We start from the raw sequence: 22,301 nt of genomic DNA on the forward strand, positions 1-22,301 counted from the left end.
CCCCTGCGCCGCGCTCCCAGCAGGGCTGCCGTCGAGGGCCCTCTCGGCGCAAGGCAGACGACCGGCCAAGGGGAGCGGAAAGGAGGAAAGGCCGCTTAGTGCTGTTTTTGTGTTTGCTCATTGTTGTGGAAATATGAGAACTGGTGGCAAGGGCCTTGTCTATTGAGCACTCGAGTCCTGGTCTGCTGTCAGGGGCTGTTTGAGATTGAGTGTTTTATTTTCTTTGATGTTCACGTTTGAGAATAGGGAAGTGGGAATTAAACAACAGATGCATTAAGCCGTTGTTCTGGTAAAACAATAATTAGCACCCGATAAAATTCAGTACAGGTCAAAATGCACCGTATCCAGCCTTGATTCATCTGGTGTGGCAACCTTCACCAGATCAGGCTCAGACATGAATAAACACCCTTCCAAATTAACCGAATGTGGGCTGCAGCAAAACCAGCACGGATTTGGGAAAATTAACTGCCCAGCACCTGTGCGGCGAAAGGCATGCAGACATAGCTAAAGGTGTGGGGAAGCGCACCTCACCTGTGCTTTCCGCAGCTGTACCGCGGTGGCACTGCTTTTAAGAGTAGGCACCTTTTGTGCTGTACATCTAAATGCTAGTAAGGTCAGACCGCTGGGGCAGGAAATAAATGCAATTTTATTTTAATGTAGTTCATCACACTGCCATTGTACTTGTATACCACACGGGCTTTTCTTTAAATGAGGGCCATTCATGGTTAAGTACTTTTAAATAAATAAGAAAAACCACAGGTTCGGTGGTTGTTGTATTTGGTTATGCTCTCTTCCATAGCAAACCTCTTTGCTTCATTTGACAAGCCAGTATTCAATAGTAATTGTTAATTATATTTTTTGTCATTCTGTGATAGAAGATACAGACAATAACTCTGAGCTGATGCAAGGTAATAGGACTCCTAGTTAAAAGCATCGTTTCTAAAAAGCTGTTGTTTAGCCAGGCATCCGTTTTCGATGATTGTATTCAACGTCTGAAGTTCGTAAGTGATCATTGTGAAGGCAAAAAGTATTACACTGAATCACCATCCGAATGAAAAAATATGCTTGGTCAATTTTCCCTTACCACCTTCTTCCTACCTCCCTTAACTTTTCGCACAACCTTAAAACATCCATAAAGGTGATGATGATAAAACCTACCTCTTGATAGCACTGCTCAGGAGTTGGGACTGTGCCTCTTCCAGTGTTTTGGTAAGAGCTGTGCCAACTGTAGTTTCCTACTCTGAGTTACAGACTTTCACTATAAGTGATGTCTTTGTGTCCAGAGTGAAAAAAACCCAACCAAACTATTATTCAGAAATAAAGTAATTTTTATTATTATTATTATTATTAAATAGCTGCTATGTGAGTAAAGGTCATATCACAGAGTGGCATTTTGCCAGTATATGACAACTCATTGATTGCGATTTTTCAACCATATTAGTCTGGGGACACTGTGGTAATCGAAAACTATCCAGAACTAATGTATAAATAACTGCCTGCTACCCCTGTGCTAAACCAGCAAAAGTCTCATGTACAGTTGAAGCCTTTTACAGGTTTGAGACAGAAGGCAAGGTCTTTGATACAGCATTTTTGTATGCTCAAAAGTGTTTATATATCGCACCTCCAAATCCTGTGTAAGTTAGCAAAGGAGGAAAATCCTTTTGTTTGCACTTGAAGACAGCTCAAGTGTGTTCAAACTGTCAAATGTTGTAGCCTGCTCCTCTGTTAGAAATGTGATGTACTTCACACATTTTCTTTATAGAAATAATAATATAAAACTCAAATATTTACATGCAGTATTTGAGTAAGAGGAGAAATGTCGAACCATTACACAGAACAGATTGTAGATTTTCCCCCAGAAAATTGTGTTACTGACGGAATGAATAATAAATAATATAATTTCCATCACATCCGGGAAAAACATACTGTATATGCCATAGGGTGACTGTCAAAAACTTGAATTATTTTTTGAAACATTCAGTTGATAATATTGGTTATTGGGTGGGTTTGGTTTTTTTTTATTAACATGCTCTGTCAGAATAAAAGAAGGCAAGAATTTAGGCATGAGCAAAAAATTTATTTGAAATCTAAAGAAATGTTAATAGTCCTCATTTGCAAGTAGTCATGAGGCTTTAATGATTGAAATTGGAGCTACAGCGTATTATGTAGAAGCCACGGAATAACTAATATTTCTTCGTAAAATACTGAAAATTGAGATTGGCTAACCAAACTGCTAATTGTTCAAATGATTAAGAAGCTATTTTAATAAAAGGGTAAATGCTCTAAACAAAAGTGAAAGACCTCCATCGAAGTCACTGTGTGCACAGTCTTTTCAACACTAAAATAGCTAACAAAGTACCACTATTTCTGTGTCTGTTTATGGCTTGGGGGTCATAGGAGAAGACAGAAATATTGTAAATTTTGTAAAAATATTAAGAACCCCTGAGAAAGTAACCTCTGTCTCATTGATCATTAACACATTCTGATTTTGTTTGAAGAAGAAGATCCACATGTTCCTCTTTCGTGTCTCTTATGTATTCCTCAGGTCTATTGTGTTATTGCTGTGATTCAAAAATCTGCACTGTAAATTTTTTTATAACGGGCTGCACTTACAAGTTTGTGTGCGAGTCCGGCAAGTTTAAAAAAAAATAAAATAAAAAAAAAATCAAGCAAGCCATTGTAAAAATAGAAACATTAAAGCAATCTGTTATGCTTCTTGTTTACAACTCATCTGACATTAGGCTACTGAGGATTATTACATGTAACAATTATATTTTGATTAGGGTAGAGATATGTACAAAAATACTAAAATATTTCTATTTCTACATGAAAGGAAGGTACCTTTTGGTTTAATTTCCAAAATACCATGTTAATTTAAAATGTCAGAAAATACAGAATTTAAATTCATTTCTGTTTGTTTTGCAGTATTAATACTTATTACAGTTAAGAGCACGTTACTTTCTCAAACTTCTAACCTTCAGAGAAGAAGGGGAGAGAAAAACTGTTACTGGCTTTCTGACAATGGCAGGGAGTGTGTTAAACCAGTGTAAAATTCAATTAAACTGTCTAGCCAGGTTTTTGAAGCTGAAATGCAGACCCTTTCAGTTAAGCTTCTTATTTTCCTGTGACCGACACCGGTGGATACTGTGTTATGCCAAAACCAACAGGCTGTAAAGCACCTTGTTTCATGCTCCTAGCTGATCAATATTTTTATTTTCCAGGCTTGCCCAGAAATATGGAGGCAGTATCACCTAACAGTAAGTAGAAACACCTTTTTTATTTTCTTCTACACCCAACCTATTTACTCTTCTGTGAACTGCTGACCATAAAATATAGACAAGCATCTTCTGCGAGAAGATAATAAACATCTGAAGAGTTTTTGAACTGAAGAATGCAATGAAACACTGTCACTATTTTTTAAACATTTTTAGAACTTATGATTTCGTTTTAATACTATAATCATTAAATGAGTGCCTTGCAGCACTCCCTCCTCTCAGAGACTACATTTACACATATAAAGAGGGTTAAATTTTAAGTTGAGATGCGTAGCAGAAGCAATAATCCCATCTCAGATATCCCAGATGCTGGTAATTAATCACTGTGTGTGACAAAGCTTTCTTTTCGAATGACTAAAATAAATCTCAGCTAGAGTGGCGATGTTAATTTGAGTAAAAACACTTTATAAACTTTTGCAGGTAATTTCTAATTGGTAAGGACATGGCTATAACTTCTTCTTTGGCCTGCATTAGTTGATCTTTAATCACTGAAACAAGAAAATAAAACTTTGTGAACTGTACCGGTGTATAACTTCAGGTTTTTCCTCATATGTAAAATAGAGATAAAAATAAAACAAAATGCGTATAAATTTGGCTACTATTGAAACCATGAACAGTATTTAACTGGTTAAGACAATATTCAATGGATTGGTATCACAAATCTTGAATATATTCATTTATAAAATTGTTATACATAAAAACACCTTTAAAGATTAGGATTTTTGCTGTTCATTTGAATCTTTGCTGTCATTGCTATCCAGATCAGCCTCCTATGTATCCAGCTGTTATAGATAATTAATCACTGCTGTCCATTCAAAACAAAGTAGAAAAGTTTGTCCACTACTTTTCCTTATGGGTCTTTGGTGTGGGCTTTTTCTTTTGAGCAATAAATGGGATGTGCTTTATAATTTGTTGCCTTCACCTCTTCGTGGTAGTGGAATGCTCTTTTTTCTGTGTTTGCTTCTAAATTCAGCCAATAGAAGAAATCTGTGCTTAAAACCCCTTGCTTGTGTTTTCTGCATAATGGTTTTAAAACAAAGATCTGCTTTGGAAATCCTCCACCCTTTCTAAGCCTTTACTTTTATTTTAAACAGAATTGGTATAAACTTTTAAAATAACCATTATGAGCAAAAGGTGCATTCACTGAGTATTTTTGTTTGCTTTTTTAAAATTGCATGAAGCAAAAAGGTAAATACTGTCTTTCATTACAGTCCCTAAGAGTGCATGTAAAAATTATTTCTGAAATGTTTATGATATTTGGAATCTAATAATCAGATAGGTGTATTAGATGCATAAATATGTTGGGTTCTGTTTTTTACTGAGGTATAGGATTTAATTTAATTTTAGTCTTGCTTGCCATTGACAATTCCTCAAAAACTGAGTTGCAATCAAGACTTAGAAAATACTTATTTTTGTAAAAAAGTCGGTGGGGGCATAAACCTGACCAAGTGGTTACTAGGGCAGAAATTGACATATCTGAGGTAGAAAATTTTATCTGTGAATTTTTTAGAAAGTGTTTGGAGTTTACACTTTACTTAGTATAAAGCTAACAACATTTGCCAAAAAAAAGCTCTTGTTAGAAAATGGAGTAGTTACGAATATGAGCGTATTATTAAAAGAACCCATTTGGAAATTCTTAGTGCATTTTAGGGACATTTTAAAATGTGGTCAGATATGGGCACACAAAGATAAATTGACGTTGAGTCAGACCCTAGCTACTGATAAATAATTTTTTATTTTGCAGTGAACTGCAAATTATCTGCAAATAATCCACACTTCTGATAGCTGGGAAATGCTTTGCGTTTTTTGCATGGGAAGACTCACTCCATGGGAAGACTCACTCAAAGTTGCATTAGTAGTCAGATTAAGCCTGGAATTTAAAAAATTGCGTGGTAAAAGACATGCTTGATATTTAAAATAATGCAGTTTCTTGAGGTATAACTTATCTGAATTGTTTAAATGTATGAGTCCCAGCTTTTATTATCCAATCTAAATATTCTCTTTTGCACCCAAAGCAGAACAGAAGTAAATAGTGTTCTCGCAAGAATCAAAACTTCTATGTTAGAATGGCTAACATATCTATTTATAGAGTTGTAACTAAAAACTCGAGATCTTTTACTTTCATATCAGTATAGTAGTATTTCACTATAGAAATTAGTTTATCATTTTCCTAGTTTAGAATAAATATTTCTCTACAAATAGGATAACTGCTTAAAGAAAAATAATGGAAGTTTTTAAAAAAATACTATTGTGGTTGTTGCTGTGCTGCAGAGGCTGCCTGATTATTAGCAAACAGACTAAGGCTACAGTGAGTTTTTCCTGTGTTTCAGCCATGGATACAACCGCTAGATTTAAATTGATTTTGGTAAATTGATCATGATTGTCACACATGCAGGTGCATATACGCACAAATAAAACAAGGCATTCAGGTTGGTAATAAAAGACTGTTTTTATAACGTTGCTTACAGACAGCCATTACAAAGTTTGTCTCAATGTTTTGCATTATATAAAGTATTCTTAGTTAATTACTGTGAATGCATGTGAAAAACCACACAGCCTTCCACCTTTCTCTTTTGTGAAGCTTTTGGTGATTTTATTCATTATCTGGCTCTTTCCTAAGAGATGGACTGCCATCTATTGACTCCTTGTAGCCCCTGCACAGAAACGTGGTTTGAGTAGAACAATGACTAAATAATAAATCCATTCTGCTGTTATGGATGGTGGTAGGTTTTTGTTTACATTAGCTGTGGGGACAAATTTTGGCACATTACAAATAATTTGTTGTATGGACAGAAATGTCTTATTCCAACCAAAACAGACTGCCAGTGCAAGAAATCTTACGAGCAGTTGAAATGGCAAAAAGGATTATAAGCGGAATATTTTAATTTGCCTTTTGATAGAAAAAAGATTATCATACGGTATTCAATGAAGCTTAAATTTAAAGGCTCTATGATAATCAAAGCTTTATAACTCGATGAAGTTAGTTTCTTTAAACTTGTTCTTTCAACTCTGTTAACTAAAATTATTCTGCAAAAAACCAATCAAAGTCAGCAGAACAATCCAATTCCCCCTGCGGTTTAAAATAATATTTAATAACCTCTTTAAGATGGTGATTTAAAACTTTTACAAATCATTTTCATTGTGCCTGCTCTCTATGTATTTCTCCTATATCAGAAAAGGGAAATTACATTTGTCAAAACATATTTTAGGTTTTTCTTCGTATAGATATCTATTTACAATAAATAGGTCGGTTTTGATACCCGCTTGCATTTATCAAAGGGGTTATTATCAATTCAAATGATAACACAAGGACTTCATTGGCAGATCCAGGATAAACAGTTTTGATCATAGCTTACTGCAGTGTAAATAATAATATGTGTAATTTTTTCACAGACAAGGCATTTGAAGGTCTTGTAAAGCTCTTTATTCTAGATTATTAGGAAGCTTAGGTTACAACTTTGTCTTTCTAAATGCCAGATGCTCCACAAACCCGGAGAAATACGGTCTGTGCTCCAAAGGACATGCCATCGCATCCCCTTCTCCCACATCTTAAGGATATTGGGGGTGCTCATAGCAGGGTTTTTTCATCCTCAGGACGCTTGCCTCTTTTTTATTCCCTTTCTCTTGTCGTTTCCTGTTTCAGCTATAAAGGTAGAGGCATTTATCAAGTATTTTGTACTCATGTGGAGGCCAGTTTATAGCCCTCTATTTACAAAAAAAACAGAAGTCAGTGGAAAAACTTGTGAGATTAGAGCACCCTAAAAGTTTCTTTTGTTTGATTCAGTTTTGCAGTTCATTCTTAAAAAAACACAGTAGTGTCTCTCTGAGTTTGATCTGCTACCTGATTGCCTAACTGTGTGTCCGGCGGCAGCTCCCAGTTTAAGTAGGTCTGCGCGCTGAAGGAGAACAATCCCGCGGCGCCTCAGGCTCGGAGGTTCGGTGTGGGGTCTGCGGCAGCGCGTTCTGTGGGGGACAGCCCTTCTCCCTAAGTATGGGAACCACCGTAAATGCTAACAGCTCAGGGCTTCGGGTGGGCGGCAGGGTTGGAGCTGGCCTTCCGTGGGGGCACCGTGCCATGGAAGGAAGCTGTTTGCGTTCCATACCCGAACCGGCAGATGGGACCTTGGGTCCAGACCCGCTCCCAATCCCGTAGGTCGTCCTGTGGCTTTGCTGCTGGGTGACCCGATGAAACTGAGGGTAGATACTGCACTGCTGTGAGCAGTCACATTTCCACCCAACAGATGACATCACAAGAATAAAGAGGAAATTATTTTCAGCACATAGTGACCCGTGTTTTGCTCCAGGCGTGAAGCTGTGCTTCTCCCGTGCGAGTCCCTCTGAGGTGTAACTCAAACCCTTTCTGCACGGTGGTACTGGTGAGGGTACCCAGAAGACATGCAAATGGCCATCTCGGTATTTCGATATAAAATGGAATACATGCTGGCTGTGTAGATCTCCCGATGTGTACTGCACTGCTTCATTGTTCAGAGGGACTTGTGGTATACAAAAATGAACGTAGCCAGTCCAGCTGAGGAACAAGATGTGGGTACAGTAATCAAGTAGGAATTAATGTTGCAAGGGCTAGCATCTTCTTCAGTAAATATCTAGAGAGTAACGAAATTCCATCCCAAAAAGGGGCAGAGCACAATTTTTATTTTTCTAATGTGTTTCTTGGTATAGTTGCATATGTTAGAAAACAAATCCTGCTTGGATTAGGTGTTTCCTTTCTGTAAGGATTGCTCATTTTTAATAACCTCTTCCTCCCCCTATAATGCTCTGGCCGTGAGGACTCCTTCCCCCATCCCCTGCCTTCACCAGTCTCATTTATATTAAAGCTCCTAGGCCAAGATGGCCACCAACAGAGTTTTAGAACCATCAGAATTTTTAACTAGCAGAAGCTATCATTTAACATGCTTTTTGACAGTTTGTTAATCTTACTTTTAATCCACTTACATAAAAGAAGGTGAACCAGGAATTGGCTGTTTTGGCCTCTATGCATAAAAGACATGAAGGGACAATGCATCTTTTGTGTTTAAATTTTGCGCTCGGATTTCTTTGTGTGCATTATTAAAATTCCTCATGGCCTGCCACTTTTTTCTGAAATGAAAATGTAAGCAGTGTTGCTTAAAGTCAATTTGTATCCTTTAAAATGTGACTTTCAGAAAGAGAAAATTTAAAATACGACTCTGGCAAAAAAATATTTAAGCTTGAGAGAGGGAGCATTTGGGTTCCAGAGAAGCTTTGTAGGTTTTGTGCAGTGAGGGAAAGGATGTGTTTAGCAGTATTTTCAGGAGGAGATTAAGCCTGACGTCCCCATGCGCACGGATGGGGCTGCTGCAGCGGCTGTGAACATGGCTGCAGTGTCAGCTCCTCTGGTCTTTGCATGACGCAAGGCTGCGGACCACGAGATCATCGCACTCATGTTAAATATTTCCCCACTTGACCAGTTTCTCTCCGGGTGTTGTAAGGTTGTTTTTATTAAGTCTAGTAAAAGTACCACTTTGTTTATGCTAAAGACGGTTTATTTTTTCATATTCTGGAATCACAGAGAGGTCCCTTGTGTGTCAACACTTCAGTAGCCATTCAGCAGGATATTTCACAGGGAAGGCAACCCAAAAGTCCCGGGGATACGAATTTAGGGTGAGGATGACTCTGCCTCCTGTGGATTGTGGGGAAACACGAACACCTGGAGTGTGACAGTGTCCCCACACGTGCCCTTGAGGGAAAGGTGCCTTTTTGGTGCTTGGGTTCATGAAGCTTTCATGTTCTCTGAAAGGGCGTGCTGCCCTCTTTAGCCAGGGGAGGACGTAGGGCAGATCTTGGACAACAATTGGCAGATATTTTGCTTTTAAATTATCTGCTTGTACTGTTGAAGCCCGAGCCCTACCGCTTCTGCAAGTGCCGTTCTGTGACAGAGATGCTTCTGAAATGTCTGCCTGCCCTGCACAGTTGTTCTGGTGAACATACATACGTTAGAGGTGGTTTGTATGCTCTGTGGAGAGTGTCTTGGATTTTATTTTACAGTCTATTTATTGTCCCCTACTAATTGTAATTTGTCCTGCATTATCGTTCTCTTTCAAGTTTGGAATATTTTTGAGGCTATAGGAAACCTAACCCAAAAGCTGTTTCTATTGCAAAGAAATTGTATTTCACAAAAGACCGTATTCTTTCTGATAGCTTTTTTTACAGAAAACAGAATTTCAGATCCTGAACTAAGTGTAAGTTTATGAGTACAAAGCATATGCTATAGCTTTCAGTAAGAACATGTGCTAGACAGAGTTCTTTCCCAATTTTTACTTTAAAACTGTATTTAAAATATTACAGGAGAAAGAAGTTGCTTCAATAATGTTATATAAATATAAAACATCTACAAAAAATACTGTTTCGAGTTTTCCTTTTCGTGAGAATGTTGGGTTTTAACTAATACCCCTGGGCAGTTGTAAGTACTGAATAATTAGGGGGTTTTTGTGTGTCGGTTAAGTTGAAATAGAAAGTTCAAACCGGTTATCTGTAAAATGCCAACGTGTCTTTGCACTTGCACTTTCTTTCCTTGGAAGGATTGATGGTGGTGTCTTGGTACCTCTTTACTGCAGAGGTCAGATCCCTAGGTGATGCCTGTTTTTACATCCCGGGGTGGTGGTTGTTACCCCAGGTCAGCGTCTGGCTCTTGCCAGGCTGGACCAGAAAGCTGAAACGCCTCTCAGAGCTGCAGACTCCCGCACGGACCCGAGAGGCCGTTTTGGGTGGGCTCCGTAACCTTCCCGCAGCACAGTCATCAGCTGCCACTTACCTTAATCATGTAAGCAGGGTAGAAAGCATGCCTGCTTTCTCTAACATTTATCTGTCTCATGCTCTTCCCCATCTGCCTCCCCAGAAAATAAAATAAAAGGTGCTTTTAAACTGAGGATTAAAGACTGATTACATCTTGACCAGAAATTGCATTTTGATGTGTTTCTGGAAGCAGTCTGGGACTGGGGGGAAATAGAAAGCTTGACCGACTGAACCAAGTAATTTCCATTTTTCTGATTTTGGGGTTCTAAACAACCTCCTCAAAGTGTTTGAGAAGTGGCATCCTTCAGAGAATCTCTGACTTCAATGTGCATGTTACTGTTATTTAAGGAACTCTGGGTTTCCTGCAAAAGCAGTACCTTTTGGCCCTGCCTTTAAATGGGAAAAGGAGAAGAGGAGCAGGGGATGGAAATTAAAAGCAGATGGAAATTAATATATTTTAATATTTTGAACGTTTAACTCTGTGGTTAGCTAACCCCTGGGTGCCCAGGAAGCTATTTGTGCGCTATTTTTCAAGTACTGTGCCAGCAATCCTGGTGGCGAGATGTGCTCATGACTGGAGGACGACTGGAGAGAGCTGCTCCCTCCCATGCAAACTGATGGCAGGAATTGCTCTAGTCTCAGCACAGAAACTACCAAGTGCACTCTTCCTTTCCCCAACACGTGCCAAAACTGTTGCGATGCGTATTTTTGTGATACACCAAAGCTGTTGGAAAAAGTGGTTAATTAAACAGAAAACAGGATAATCATGGTAAAATGCATTGCTTAAATGTTTCCCCATCATATACGTAACTGCACTTCTTTTAAGGGAAAGGATTAAGATTATCTTTTCTTTAATGCTTACAGTTTTGATAAAAAATTTCACCTCTCTTTCCTTTAGTTTGAAAATGTGAACCTATGCGATCATTTAAATAATTTTTACTATTTCAAGTATTAATCCTCTAAATAAGGAAAATAGAATTTTCAAGCTAGAATGAGATTTCAGACGCATTTTAAAAACAGGCTTTTACTGGAGAAAAAAATTTAAATATTTCTGTGCCCTTTTTCTGCAGTAAATTCTCTGTATGAATATTCACATTAAAGTTCCTGTATTCCTGAAAATTATTCCTCTGAACTTGAGATGAAGGTGTTTTTTCTCAGTTTTGTTAAGAGTCGGTTTTGTTTCAAAATTCCACAGGAAACAGAAAATTATCTGTGATCTAGCAGACATTTCAAAACATATAAAAATTACACTTTCATGTAGGTAACGTAAAATGCATTTTGGTTCATTTTTGTATGGCAAAGTGGAAAAAATGTAAAATGTCAGTAGAGCGTACATCTCCGTGAACTGTTTGCACGTATATCCTAACTAGAAATGGTACTTTGCTTGTCAAATGTCCACTCAGTAGCTGCTTGTAAATTTTGTGCTTTAGTGGTACTGAAACTGTTGCATTTTATCGTACAAATACTTCGCATGTTAAAACATCACAGGTATTTAGCAACGGCAGTCTATGGAGCTCTGCGCTGGCAGCAGCGTATGAGATCGTCCATGTCGCTGCCAGAGCTGCTAGTTCATCTTGTCAATGATCCGTGTATTAGGAGCAGCCAGGAGCTCAAACCGGTTAGACGGCAACTTTCTCAAGTTATGCTTGATCATGTTAATAATCTACGGATTAGGATTCGCTAAAACTATTCTCTGATTTAATTCTGAGAGGGTCTATCATGTCAATAATATTAATACATCTTGTTAGGTCCTCTCATGTGGATAGAAAAGTTACTATCCCCGTGACAGAATTATCCTGATTTTGATTTCATATTTTGAAAAATCGAGCATAAAGGAAATTAAAAGGAGCCACAGGCCTGTATGAAGTGGTGAGTAGCGTAGAGCCATATGCCATTAGTAGGTACTATTTTACCGCAGTACTGGAGAGGTCTCAGAGCAGTGGGTGATTTGCATGATGTATGCGTATATGCTATAGTACCCCCATATGGCAAAGGAAGAATTCATCCCGCAGAATTTTTGGCTTTAGGGGAATGAAGTTAGGCCTTCAGTTTTAACTTATTTTTGAATGTTAATTTTGGATTAAACTAACATTTGACAAACATGCTCCAACAGCCGTGAATACGACTCTGAAACGGGCACAAACAGCCACCCCCACGCTTCACTGGTCTTGGCAGCACCTCGCATTGAAACAGACCATGACACCGCTGCCTTGGCTCGTCTTCTCATCGCCGTCAGAAGTTGATAAACTTTTACTTGCTGCTTCGTTAGGTGTTTTCCTCTGTAGTCCGATCTGCGTCTGGCCTGACGAGGTCCCTTCCGCCGCTCCCTCCTCGGTGCCTCCGCGGTGCATACGGTGCTGCCGCGATGCTGCCCTGCGTGGCACGGCAGTGCCACGGGCCGGGGCATGGCAGAGGCTTTCACTCTCCAGAGATCAGAGGGGGGCAACACTTACAGGAAGAGGTACTATTTTTACAGCAGACCTGGTGATATATTTGCAAGAAATGGATGGTCACTGCCTGGGTTCAAAGTTTCTCAGAGTCAGCATCGAGTCCAAAAGTGGCTTGTCTTTTTTTTTTTTTTTCTCTTTCTTTTTATTTCCTCCCCTCAAACTTACAGTTTCTCTGCCTATAGTATCTACTCATCTTGTAGCTAACAGAAGGTAATTTCATATTGTTGCTTGACTATGCAGTTAATTCTGTTTCTGAAGTGTATTTGTAACTTCCTTCAGCACTTAGAAAATGGAGTGGTGAGTGCCTGTGCACGAGCCTACACAAACACTGAAGGATTTCTGTGGAGTATGTGATAATCCTGAAATATCTTCTGCTTTAAAATTAATTGCACCGGATTTGCACATGATATCTAGTTTCTGTCTGACTTATTTTATGGCAGATGAGACCCTGGTTAAATTAATTCTGCTTTTCTGATGATGGTGTGAGGAGGGAAAGAGAGGGAAAATAATAGCACTGAGATACTCAAAAGTTGGTTTGGATAAAACAGTTTGATCAATGGCGTATTTATGTGATCTGAGAGAGGAGAAATCTGAAATATTTTCATCCATTTTTAGGCGCTGTAGGCTGTTCAGAAAGTCCCAAGTCATATTAAAGTATGAAATTGAGACCGTTTTAAAAAAATAGATGTGCCAGAAGGACATGGAAAACCTTTGTTGTTAATGGTTGTATATAGGCTGTCAGACATTTCTTCAAGGACATACTCTGAATGAATGTCACTTGTTACAAAGCTAGGTGAAAATAACTATAATATTACTGAATACATATGATGCTCTTAAATGGAGAATACCTGAAAAAATTACGAGGAAATTGATAAACATTAACATGCACAGTTACCGTGTTGGTAATGTAAGGAAACTGTTTCTGTAAAATTGTCCATCAGAGAAGGATGCTACAGATTGAAACCTAGCTGCTAGGAATTTTAAAGAAAAAAGCTTGAATTATTCTTTATTTAGAATGTACCCCAGCAAAAACTCACTTCTAATAAACTGATGCACCACTCATTTGGCGTCTTGTATCCTCCAGCAGCACTATATTTTTTCTGTGTTTACTTCAATTTTAGCTGTGATCAGAAATCACCTCAAAGTAAATATCTATTACGAATGCTCCCCTAAGAAAAGTTATTTCAAATGTGGTGCCTCCTCCTTTTGCATCTGATGGTGAAAGGTGATTAGTAGACGACACAAAGGTTAAGGAAAGAGAGAAAGAGAGAGAAAGGAAGCTGTAAATCATCTAGAATGACAGTAAAAATTAAAACCTTGGGGTTTGTTGGTGTCCCCAGTGTATTAGCTAATAAATATAACCACGCTTTAGTTCTCTGTTCATCTTCTGATGTTACAGGCTTTGCAAATGTTTGTGTTCAGATTAATGTATAAATGTATGTGTAAGTATGCATACACTTAGTGCAGCGAGTGTGCATGCGTGTAGTGCCTGCCCACGCGCGCTCTCTGTGCGCGTATGGCTGGGCGCGTATATAACAACATTTGGCGCGTCTCCTAATAAACATTCAAATAAAATATACGTGTCCCCATGCACGAGTCTCCTCCTCCTCCTCCTTCCCTGCCTCTTCCCCGCGCACCCACCTCCCCCACCCCACTTCAAAGCTTGTGGTCCTTTTTCCATCCTTGTACTAAAAGGTTTCTTTGTAAGCCAGGCCATTTGTCCATCATTGTTTGGGGTCCAAACAGTGGTAAAATACCCTGTCACCGATCCAGAGTGCTGTGAATGGCAGCTTCTCTCCGGACAATTGGCGGTGGTGCCGAGAAATATTCCTGAGAGGATTATTTAACCTTTCAATTTAGGGGGCACAAAGCCTGGCTGATTAATGAACTTTCTGATGGGCGCTGATAAGCGGATCTATTTCTTTATTTCCTCTAAAAGTGATTCCTTCTCCTGTCCCATATTACTATAATCTTAAACATAAAATGTGGCAAATAGATTAAAAAACAGCACTAAAGAGTTTATCTGGCTGGCAAACTGAAGGAGCTAAATTAAAATTGGTAATGAAAGCAGTGGCTGAGCCCTGTATATGGTTTTTAAATGCGCTGTGTATTTTGAAGAGACTTATTCTCCAGCTTGCCTGGTAATGACTGCTTTTGGTGCACAGTCCGGGGCTGGCTTCTGTTATCCCCCCAAAAAAATGAGTTGTGTTATCTGGATGACTGCAGACACATATGCATCCCCCTTTCTCACTGCATGGGCAGACAAGGTCGATAGCATTACAAGGTATTTGTGGCAGTGCTTGTTTCAGTTTTCAGAGCTGCCAGTTTTCAGCCAGATTTGAATTACAAAAGAAGAAGCTGGCATGAAAATTGAAAGGGTTTATCGGCTAGTCTGAAGCCTCATAGCACATTGCTTATTTATGCAGTCCATTTGCACCAGGAAATGTAAAAAGGAAATACATTTTAAAAATAAGGTCATAAAGACCCAGATATGTTTAAGATGGCAAATAAAATATAGATACCTATAATATCTTTCCAGGAAACGATTTCACTTAATGTTGCACATTACTCCGGAGGAGCATTTATGTTACTGTCATAAATTTGTGCATTTGTGTCACTGTATAGATAGTCTCTGGGGATTAAGAAGGAAGTGTTTGCTAACTTACTTTAAAATTAAAATAGAAGAAAGATAGGTTTGTAGTTTGAGAGCCACATCAGAAATAGTTGAAGTTTAATGCACCATCCTATTTAAATAACGTTTTGCATTCCATGTAAAATTAGCCATGGACGACTGGATAGATGCCACCACCTTTGGAGAAAATTGGGATGCCTTTTAAACCATGAAGATTTTGAGGCATTCAGGGATTGTATTGTTGTTATCCTTACTATCTTGCATATATTCATTTTCTCTGTGAACTTGAGGGGTTTTTTGTCCATCATTTTTTCGAAAAGATTTTTTGAATTACTATTTTAAGGTTTTTTTCTCTGCTTTTAAAAGTATCAAAAGATTACATTCATTTCTTTTAAATATATAGTATTGTACTTTTTCTCTCTCCCTTTAACATTTTCACACAGCCAATTGTAGATGCTATTTGCATCTATTTAAAATGCATTATATAAATGTCTTATTTATGTAGAAAACGACCACTTCACAGTACTTGTACAGTGGACCGAAGAAGTTAAATTCCTCTTCTGGGAAAGGCTTTGGTTTTCCAGACTGTGCAATCAAAAAATAAAATTTTGTCCATTGATTTGTAATTTAACATGTATCATGCACTTAAAAAAACCCCAAACCTAAAAGTTTAGTTAGATCACTGTTTTCTTAGTTAGTTCGCTGTGTTTTGTTGATACCCAAAAGGGTGGAAAGAACGTTACAAGCACATGTAATAAACTCAATTACAAGGTGTAATTTGTGGAAAGATACTCAGGTGCAACCTCCACAACTCCTGTTGGAAGAGCAAGTTTTTTTAGATGGCTGAAAAAATGAAGAAACAAAATTTGGTAAAAAAATTATTATAATTGTCTGGAGTTTGGGGGGTCTGAAAGTCAAAATACTAAATTTGTATGTTGCTCATTTATTAGCATGCATCAAGCTCAGTATGTTTCTGTCATGAATTTTCATAAGGATTTTTACTACGTAGCATGTGTGGCTTAATGATGCAATCACCTGATAGACTAGGACGACTCCAAAGGAAACGTTCCGGTCTGTTGTGTACATAATACTTGTTTCAAAAATCTGCCTAATTAAGGAATTACCCAATGGAATGCAAGTCTACTGGGTGCATGACATGGTTAAAGAAAATAACAACAACAAAACCCCTTAGTATAATTACGATATTACATGATATCTTATATTGGCAATTTTGAATGTAAGGGAGTGATGCTAACCTGCCATTGTTTCAGCTGGTATGCAAGTAGATTATGATAATTTGTAAAGGGAAAATAAATGTATATTTTTCATTGATAGAGCTGTTCTGACTATTTCCCTGTCCAACTCCAGTCTACAACCCACAGTGTGTAATGATTCACTTGATGATCATCTTTCAGTGGCTCAAGAAATTGGTGAAACATCACTGCTAATGAGTTTTACTCCCAGGCTTATGTCTTGTTTGTCTCAGTGAGTTGCACAAAACCAGACTGCGCAGTATGCAGAACTCGTGCATTGGTTGTGATGGGCACGTTGTTGCAAGGAGTGCCCCGGACCTGCTGTTTGGGTTGTGTAGGTGTCCTTCCCCCATGCTTCTTTCTTCAATCCAGTGTTTTTAGTTACTTATCTTCAGAGTGCAACAAGAAATAACAGCAAAAATTATCTGATATAGATTAAGTATGAGCATAGCAATTGATAGAATGGAGCAGAAGAAGTAACTGTCTCTTCTCGGCTTGTGAGAACGGTGCTGGGTGATTTGGAGGTAGTGTAAGTAGCCGTAGCTAGCCAGCCCTGGGTTCTTCCCTCACATGATAAAACAGAGTTGCCCAAACTGGTGGTGGACATAACAAAAAAAAACCCCAACTCATTGCCAGCCATAGGCAGAGGCAGTGTGCTTGGCTGATGGACACCGATGGATCGACGGAGGGCATGACCTTCGTTTCACCTGATTACGAGACTCTGGATGGCACGGGGAACTTTTCTGAATTTTATTTAGTTGTCGGAGTGGTTTCACTGGCACACAAGGTAGGGCAGACAGCTTTTCTTTTGGCAGGTGCTTCATTGGTTTGGGTCTGGTGGGTCTCTGTGAGTTTTGAGAGATGACTCTGCACAGGTCAGGCTCAGGCTGCTCTTGGCTGTCAGTGAAGCCGGGTGTGTGTCGTCATACCAGTCTGAATCACGAAGCGTGCCACTGCGCGTTACGCGGTACTGTAGAAGTCAATTGGCACGGCTAGCTGTGAGATGCATTTGTCCAACATGGGCAGTTTGAGTTGCACAAAAGGGTCTCGCCTCTGGTCCTCCGGCCGTCGAGGTTCATGCGTCGCATAATACAGAGGAGCAGAGAAATACAAGAAATGGAGGTCAGAAGATTTTTCTTTAATTAGTGAGATTTAGCCAGATTGCAGATCCTAAGTAGTAATGAGCTTCATAAAAGCAAGCCCTCATTGGATCAAAGTCGGTGCAGATAAGGGGAGCTCAAGGTCACAGAGGGAGCTGCCCAGCAGGGCCATTTGCATAAAAAATTACTGTCAGAAATAGGCCAGAGAGGCAGCCCTGGCATTTTGATCTCTTGGCCTTTGTCATGGAGATTCCTAGTTGAGAAGGGAGGAAGGCCAGTGTCCCAGATAATGATTAACTGTTTTAATGGCATTCATTCATTCATTCCGCACTAACTACTCATGCAGAAAAAAGGGTTATGTAAAATGACATTAGAAGAAAAATCATTTGTAATCGTTGCATCAGGCTGCACTTTGAGGAGACATTAGGAGTAAATCCATGGCGTGGTAGGCTTATGCTTTATCTTCTGATATTTACTGAGTTTACTGGTGCATGAAAAGCTTTCAGCAAGAATAGCAGATGGGATGGACCTTTCATAGGTAATGCTATCTACCAGGTTATTACTTCTATATATTGATAGTGAAGTAATCTCCAAGATATCACCCTACAAATATAGATTATTTAAATGTTTGTAACAGAAAAAACTATAACATAAAGAAGCTACATTCATGAATAGTTTATTTTGTACCCATATGGCCGGAGTCTTTAGATGCTTTTTTAAGCCTTAAATAATAAGAAAACACAGGGTTTATAACATGCGGGTTTCCTTTTTGTTTGGCTTTGGAAAGGAGTAAAGTTATGTAGAGTTGTAATCTGACCTGCAAGTGTTCAGTTTAATTTCTTTCCTTAAATGAGACCTTTTCTATTAACTAAACAAAAGGAAACAGGGCGGGAGGAGATGGCTCGGGGGGGGTGCGGAGGCGGGGAGGTTGGGGTCACAGGGTGTGTACTCCTAATAAATGGGAGAGTCTGAAGGACTCCCACACTAGAGGAAAGCCCCGGCATATCTGTTTATGCCCGGTTTTTAGGCGCAGTTGTCTGTAGCGAGGCAAGGCCACTCCGCGGGCACTCCTCTCCCGCTGGCGACGTGAGGGCAGTGGGGGGGACGGCAGCGCAGCCGGCGCTTTGCGCAGCCGTTGAGTTCCAGCTGGATCTCTGTTAGCCACTGAGAACTGCAGGCGTTCGGTAGTGGGAGGCATACCCGCGAGCCAATGCCAGGCATAATTTCTGAGTCAGGTGAGTTATTCACATCTCCTGCTGTGTGTTTAACTTTTGGATTACACAGAGGCACCTATTGAAGGTGTGTGTCAAGGCTCTTTACTTACTAATTTAGCCCTATAAATCACTACAGCACTCTGGTAAGCGTGCGCCGTTTCTTGTCAACACCCGTACAGCTGGCATTTATTTTCAAAAGCCCAATTCAAAACAGCACAAGATCTTACTTTTCTTTTTTGTAAAACGTAGTAATGTTTTGAACTCAGTGCAAGTTTTACTAGAGTTTCAACATAAGGACACTAAGGATGACCAAAATAATAATTATTTACGTTGGAGGATGACCATTCAGCAGATGAAGGTGTCAGACTCTTCAGCGGGTGTTCTAGCAGACAACATCTTGGAATGTAAAGGATAATGCCTCTGGAATAATACATGGGTTTTGTAACTGTGTGTCATGGTTGCACTGCACCTTGCAAAGACCAAATAGCATAAACATGTAATTTTCAGGCCGACGTTATGGTTCATTTTAAGGCCTAGCTGGCAGAAAGCCGAAGACTAATGTAATGGTCTTGATTTTATTTTTGACAGCTGTACTGTACTAGTATTCTGGTCTCAGAGCTCTCTAGCAGACAGGGACTGACTGAAGGAACCTGTTGGGGTTTTGTGGCAGCATCCCAGTGTGGGCTTCAATGGACATCAGCTTTGAAAACAGATCTAGTAGGGGTAAAATTCTACATGGTGGGAAGGCAGAGGAAGGTATCACTTGTAGGATTTATTTCCGCTTTTTAGGAGCCCTGTCCAAAGTGGAGGTGATTTCTGGGGCCACTCCTCATGCTGAAAACTAACTAGAATACAGGTGATTGACCCAGTAAATTAAACCCACAGGTTTTTCCTCAAGGGGATTATACAAATGTTTGCATTGGGTTTGTTTTGTTTTTTTTTTTCTTGCCTGTTCTATGTATTTATGATAAAAGAATACCTGAAAAACTAAGCCGGCTTAGTAAGTCACTTAGACACTACTGTTAGCTGGAGAGCTCTTGCTGTAAGACATGGATGAGAAATATACAAATTACTTTGTAGGTGGTGGGTTTTTTCCTTTCCCTGTTTCCCTGCCTTTTGTCACAAATTACTGTTGGATGTGTCGCTCTTCTTAGTCTTCCTTTAGCCTCCTTCTGGTGAGTGAAAATGAACTGAGGAACATGAATCTGAAACACACATTTAAACCCAAGGCTGAAGAGGTTCAAAATAAGGTGACCCTGCAAGTGTGATCAGATTCATAAAAAATGGCATTGGAAGATTTCTGTTGTTTCTGCCTATTTTACAAGCACTGCTGTCATTCTTCTGGAGGCTATGGAGGAGAACACAGCGGCTCTAACAGTAGAAGAGCATGGTGATACAGATTTAAAGAAAAAGAAGTAATTCCTGTGATCAGCTTTACCAAGTAGTACTAATTTCTTTGAAATCTAGGCTACTCTTCTGTGCTCCTTTAGTGCCAGAGAGAAGGAAATGCATGCAATGCCGAAAGCAATAAGTGTGCTCTTTTGCTCCCCTGCTTTTTAGCCAGAATTCATGCACACCGTGTTTGTACTCGTGCCAGCTCTTGCTAGGCACGCGCTCCGTGGCAGTTACTTCTCCGGGGGATGAATATGCTTGCACATGTGAAAAGTAAAGAAATAGACAGTATGTTCACCTATTCCACTTAGTGGTGCTAAATGGGGAAAAGAAAAAGAGCTGCCTGTTCCCCTGAATTTGATGGAGCATGCTAAATCTTTCTTTGCCCTACGTAAGCCCCAAGAGCAGCTACGGACCATAGCATCGTGTCGTCTCTGCTGGGAGCAGAACCGGTCCCCCGTTCTCTTGGAAGGACTGTCAGGTTCTCCTGCAGCACACCTGCTTCTGGGCACTGCTGTTGGACGCGGGCGTAGGCTTGGGAATGCAGCGGGTGAAGGCCCCGTATCTCCATCAGATCTTTGCCCTATTGCTTTAAGCGAGACTAGTTCAGCAATACACAAACGTGCCTGTCCAGGTGGTGGATGCAATATCTGATGGCCCTGTCCGTCCCGGGGCATCTGTGAGAGCGGGAGGGGGCTGGGAGATGAGGAGGGGAGAGAGATAAATCAGCAGCCTATTTTCTTATATTCAGAGCTGAAGCAACATGGCCAGGTGGAATACATAATGGGGATGCCTCTTCCCACCTCATTTGTGATGCTCAGGCTGAACCTTGCTCTGCAAAGTAACAGTAATATGAGACACTTGCTTCTTTTCAAACTTAATATTCCAACAGCAAGCAGGAATGTATTGATTTAAACATAATAAAATTGTATTTATGTAATTTTAATTTATTTTTGATCCAGCATTCGGAATACTGGCAGGCCTAATTCTTGCCTATTTCCATCTTTCAGACAAAGCCAGGACCAATCAAGGCAGAAGGTTCTCACTCTGAGCGCTCTGCTTTAGTGTACTGCTACAACTGTTCCCGGAAAGGACATTTTGGATATGTAAGTCCTGGCAGTCTCTGCCTCAGTGTTGAGTATAACGTTGGGGTAGAAATTAATCTCTGCCATGGTGTGTGGTTGGAGAAAAGAGCTGGAAGAGTCAAGGTAATGCTATATGAAGGGCCGCTCTAATGAAATGTTTGTGACTTTGCAGCACTGTTGCAATCAGTGGAGACCAATGTATAAAGTGACCTCACCCATATAATTTAAACATACGGAGGATAAGTTACTATCTCTCCTTGGCAGGTTTATTGATTTGTTTTTTAAATCTTAAATCAAAATGAGACTGCCTGGGAGAGAGAATGTTCATTGGAAAACAGACAGTTCCTGAACAGAGCTTTTTTTTTCTTTCTTTCTTTCTCTTTTCCCGTGGCTCATGGGATGAAATGTTAGTGCCTTACTGCCACGTTCAACATCATGTAAGGTTTTTCACCACAATCAGCCCAACGATTTGAATGCCCATTTTAGGAATTTTCCATTTCTGCCTGCTTTTGATGATCCTTATTTGTAGTTTATTAATTAAATTCAACATCTGAATTAAGTTTGACATCGTCCTTCTGTAAGGTACACAACCTGGTGAAGGAGGACATCGTGAGCCTTAAGTGACTTCAGTAAAAACTGGAGGTGTGCTGCATCTTCTGGGATTGCTTGCTGATTTTTATCACCTTTTTCAGCCCACTGTCATGACAAGTGCAGCTCTCTACCTGCAAATATCAATACCAAACAAATGTTAGTTCTTTTCTTTTACGGAATAAGTCCAGGAGCCACAAGTATTCTAGAAAGTGAATGTTACTCATCCGTTGAATGTGTTGAATTTATAGTTTCCTACAGCTTAGAGATAGCAAATTCCCAGCAAATTCCTTCCTTCTCTCCTGCGTGCTCTGTGTGTCAACTCCTACAACTACTCAAGTTGTACCGTTAAAAGCTTGCTGCTGTTTTCAGCTAAATAGTTAATCCCTGTGGGGAGTAGTGGGACAGGTAGGACGGGTTTGCTGGGATCTTCTCATGGCAGAGCTGAAAGGGAAATGGAAGATTTTTAATGCCAAGCTGTCTTTGGAGACAGTGAAGACTTTTCTCTTCGAGTGGTGTGTTGAGGCCACTGCGCACATCC

The 22,301-nt window shown here is 39.7% G+C and overlaps 1 protein-coding gene across 1 annotated transcript in view; it reads left to right on the top strand.

The window, feature by feature from the left end:
- ZCCHC7 (zinc finger CCHC-type containing 7) overlaps positions 1–22,301 on the top strand; it is a 116,282-nt gene that overhangs the window by 88,900 nt on the left and 5,081 nt on the right. The window contains exons 6-7 of the mRNA XM_059834070.1: positions 3,222–3,257; positions 21,098–21,193. Of these exons, the coding sequence (XP_059690053.1) occupies positions 3,222–3,257; positions 21,098–21,193 (132 nt within the window). The remainder of the gene's footprint in view (positions 1–3,221; positions 3,258–21,097; positions 21,194–22,301) is intronic.

This window comes from Gavia stellata, chromosome Z (assembly GCF_030936135.1).
Source record: "Gavia stellata isolate bGavSte3 chromosome Z, bGavSte3.hap2, whole genome shotgun sequence".
NCBI classification, from domain to species: domain Eukaryota; kingdom Metazoa; phylum Chordata; class Aves; order Gaviiformes; family Gaviidae; genus Gavia; species Gavia stellata.